The 3,525-nt window shown below is 32.2% G+C and overlaps 1 protein-coding gene across 1 annotated transcript; it reads left to right on the top strand.

Annotated features, from left to right (window-relative positions):
- Nucleotides 1-7: 7 nt before the first annotated feature.
- LOC110037864 (proliferating cell nuclear antigen-like) lies at nucleotides 8-1,268 on the top strand. Its single transcript, XM_020742592.1, has 3 exons — nucleotides 8-476; nucleotides 859-1,011; nucleotides 1,105-1,268. The coding sequence occupies exons 1-3, from the start codon at nucleotides 158-160 to the stop codon at nucleotides 1,233-1,235; spliced, it is 603 nt and encodes a 200-aa protein (XP_020598251.1). The 5' UTR covers nucleotides 8-157; the 3' UTR covers nucleotides 1,236-1,268.
- The last annotated feature ends 2,257 nt before the right edge of the window (nucleotides 1,269-3,525 follow it).

The raw sequence follows: 3,525 nt of genomic DNA, 5'->3' as shown, positions 1-3,525 counted from the left end.
GGGAACTAACCCTTTTATTCCCGCCATTATCCACCAAAAGTCGCATTTCTACAGCTCCGCGCCTTTCCATAAACCCCGGCAAACCCTACCCACCCTCGTTTAGGCGAAAAAGAAAGAGACAAGGAAACCTGTCTTCGAAGCAACCCTAGCAAGGAGGATGTTGGAGCTTAGGCTAGTGCAGGGAAGTCTTCTGAAGAAGGTCATCGAGGCGATCAAGGATCTGGTGACCGATGCTAACTTCGATTGCTCGGCGACGGGGTTCTCCCTCCAAGCAATGGACTCGAGCCATGTCGCCCTCGTTGCTCTCCTCCTCCGATCCGAGGGCTTCGAGCACTACCGCTGCGATCGAAACATCTCTATGGGGATGAACCTCAACAACATGTCTAAGATGCTGAAATGCGCTGGAAACGATGATATCATCACCATCAAGGGCGACGATGGTAGCGACACTGTCACTTTCATGTTCGAGAGCCCTAGTAAGGAGAAATCTTTCCGGTCTTTTTTTGTTCCCTTTTTTCTGAAAATTTTCTGTTAATAGTTCTATTTGGTGGATTTTATTTACGTGATTTCTTTTTTGTTTTTTTGGGGTTATACGTCGCCTTGCATTCTCTGTTTCGTTTCTTCTACCATTGTTTTTCGTTGGTTATTTTGTTGAACGACCTTTTCTATTCCGGCATGTATAAACTTCTCGTTATTTGATCGAACATTGAAGCTTTTTTTATTAAAGCACTTAATTTTTTTCTCATGTTATTCTTTGTCGATTTGTGCCGTTCTCACTGTAATTATATTTTTTTAATACTATCATTCCGTCAGTTCATATTGTTGAGCTCATCTAATTTGCTCTCGATTATTGAGCAGAACAAGATAAGATTTCAGATTTTGAGATGAAGCTTATGGACATTGACAGCGAACATCTAGGCATTCCAGAGGCAGAATATCATGCAATTGTGAAGATGCCGTCTTCAGAATTTGCAAGAATTTGTAAGGATCTCAGCAGCATAGGAGATACTGGTAAAAATTATTGTAGAAGCTACAAAGCCTTTTACAGGGCAGAATCTGTTGCTGGTTTCATCATCTAATAAATTTTTTGGCTTGTTTATGCAGTTGTTATTTCAGTTACCAAGGAGGGAGTTAAATTCTCTACCAGAGGGGATATTGGAACTGCGAACATAGTCTGTAGGCAGAATAAGACTGTTGATAAGGTATACATTTCTTCAGTCCGCATGCTTAATTGAATTGTAAATTACAAATATATTTTTTCTTTTTGTTGGGCCAACAGATTTTGCCACTGCAAAAATATTTCTCATTTCAGCATTAGAACTTAATAATTTTTTTACCGCGAAAAAACTTTTTTGTTCAGTATGGATAACAATTTCTATAGAAGTTATTGTTTTTTCAAATCAGAATTTTTAGCCATGACATGTTTCTAGTCTCTCAAGCTCTGTGTTTTATTCTTATGTAAGATTATTTTTAGAACTTGTGTACCTAGTCAAGATTGATTTAAAAATAGAATCTTGTAAGTTGTGCACATTGATTCATAGCTACATTTCCTCCATATATGTACCTCCTTATTTGTGTTCTATTTCAATAGAGTTCTAAGATTATTTTTAGAACTTGTGTACCTAGTCAAGATTGATTTAAAAATAGAATCTTGTAAGTAGTGCACATTGATTCATTGCTACATTTGCTCCATATATGTACCTCCTTATTTGAGTTATATTTCAATAGAGTTTCTATGTTATTAGGAAATTACGTTATGAATAGTTATAGTTTTCAATCTCATTATTTTTTAAAAAAAATCACTTTCTACCTCTGCAGTTTTGTAAAAGTTCTACAATCTGTATTCAAGGCATAAACTTTATCTTAAGGTTAAACATTTACTTGTTCATTAGTTATTTAAACACTGTTTTGTTAGTAAATATTGTTTATAATTTATGTTTCTTGATTGTAGGCATGTCTTTAGTTTCTATGCATTTGCATATTTTTAATTTGTGTATGAAATGGTTTGCTTGCTTCAGGATACTAATATTGAAATCTCAAATACTGCTCAAATATTTTTTTATTGTTTATTGCTCGCTTATTTTATGTTGGTTTTAGTAAAGTGGTACCTGCATATATTGGTCTACTCCATAACATTCTCATCAAGTTAAACAATTTATTTGAATGTCTTTTCTTTTAACTTAAACCCCAATTAATTCATATAAAATGGGGCCACACTAGAAGCCCATATGGAAATTGATGTGATTAAATTCAAATTTATTGATCAATGGTATTAAAAATGTTAAATTAGTGATCTTTGCTTATTTTATATTTGGTTCGATGGTCTGGCGTTTGAGATAATGTCAGTATATTCAACATCGTATTGTTTTTATGCTAAGGAACTTGTATATAGATATTAATATTTTATGTTAACAATCCTTGCATATGATAATCTATTGAGTATCTTGAAAGTCTTATATCCACTAAATTCTTATATATATATTTCAAAGATTTTTATAACCAACTAAAATATTTATATTTTTAGAAATGCTATTTTGATAAAAAGTTATATCAAACAAAACAATGAAGCATGCACTGAAAATACATGCACTCATGTCTTTTTAGTATTGATTAATACACCTCTATGTAATTAAGGCACTTGTTATGTATGGATCTATTGGGGGAGTGTAGCAATTGTTTTTATTATATCTCAAGTTTTGCTAGTGAATGAATTTTTTGAGCAACAGTTGTTTTAGCCTGAGTAGAACTGTGTTGTTGTTTTCAATTTCATCATTTTGGTCAAAGTTTATTGCTGTAAGTTGGCAGTATACTGTGGAGAAATATACTTGTTGAACAAAATGTCAAATGAATTCCTTTCTTGATTATTACCTGTTCGAATTTAATTATTTTTGAAGTTCAAACATATAAATGAATTTACTCGAATATCTTTGTTTTTGTATGTTATAGCTTATTTTGATGTTTAGCAGCTGCTTGATTTGAGTTTTACATTTTATTGTATGGTGCCTTTTCCCAGTAATTTAATAAATCATGCGGTATTGGATTGTTTCTTTTAAAGCTTATTTTTACCCATCATATTAATCCATCTGATTTAAATTATATTTCATTCCATTTGCACTGAATTGTGATAACGAAGCTGATTGAATTGAATTCAAATTTAATAAACAGGAGCAAGGAATTATCATTTCAAATTAATGCTCTACATAAAACTAAATTTGGCTAAAAGGGCCTCTATTTTAACTTTTAAAAAGTGAATACACCTTTTTACGTATCGGTAAGGTGGCACATATGTAATAAAATAAAGTTTAGATGTTTAGATATGTAAGCCCATAAGAATTTAGTGTTACGTATGCAAATATTTCTATTTCAAATTAGTGCATTAGAATTCTAGCTAAGCTTCACCAATTTATGCTCTTGCATTTTTCATATCCATCTCTAGACATGAAACTTGTAGAACATATTTCAGTGTGTTGGTTTGTCTTTGCAGACAATTTTTATTCAGATCTTAATTGTTCTATTTTTTTTTTT

Source organism: Phalaenopsis equestris, unplaced genomic scaffold (assembly GCF_001263595.1).
Source record: "Phalaenopsis equestris unplaced genomic scaffold, ASM126359v1 Scaffold225989, whole genome shotgun sequence".
Taxonomy (NCBI): Eukaryota; Viridiplantae; Streptophyta; class Magnoliopsida; order Asparagales; family Orchidaceae; genus Phalaenopsis; species Phalaenopsis equestris.
Note: the sequence above shows the minus strand (reverse complement) of the source record. Positions and strands in the feature narration are given on the sequence as shown.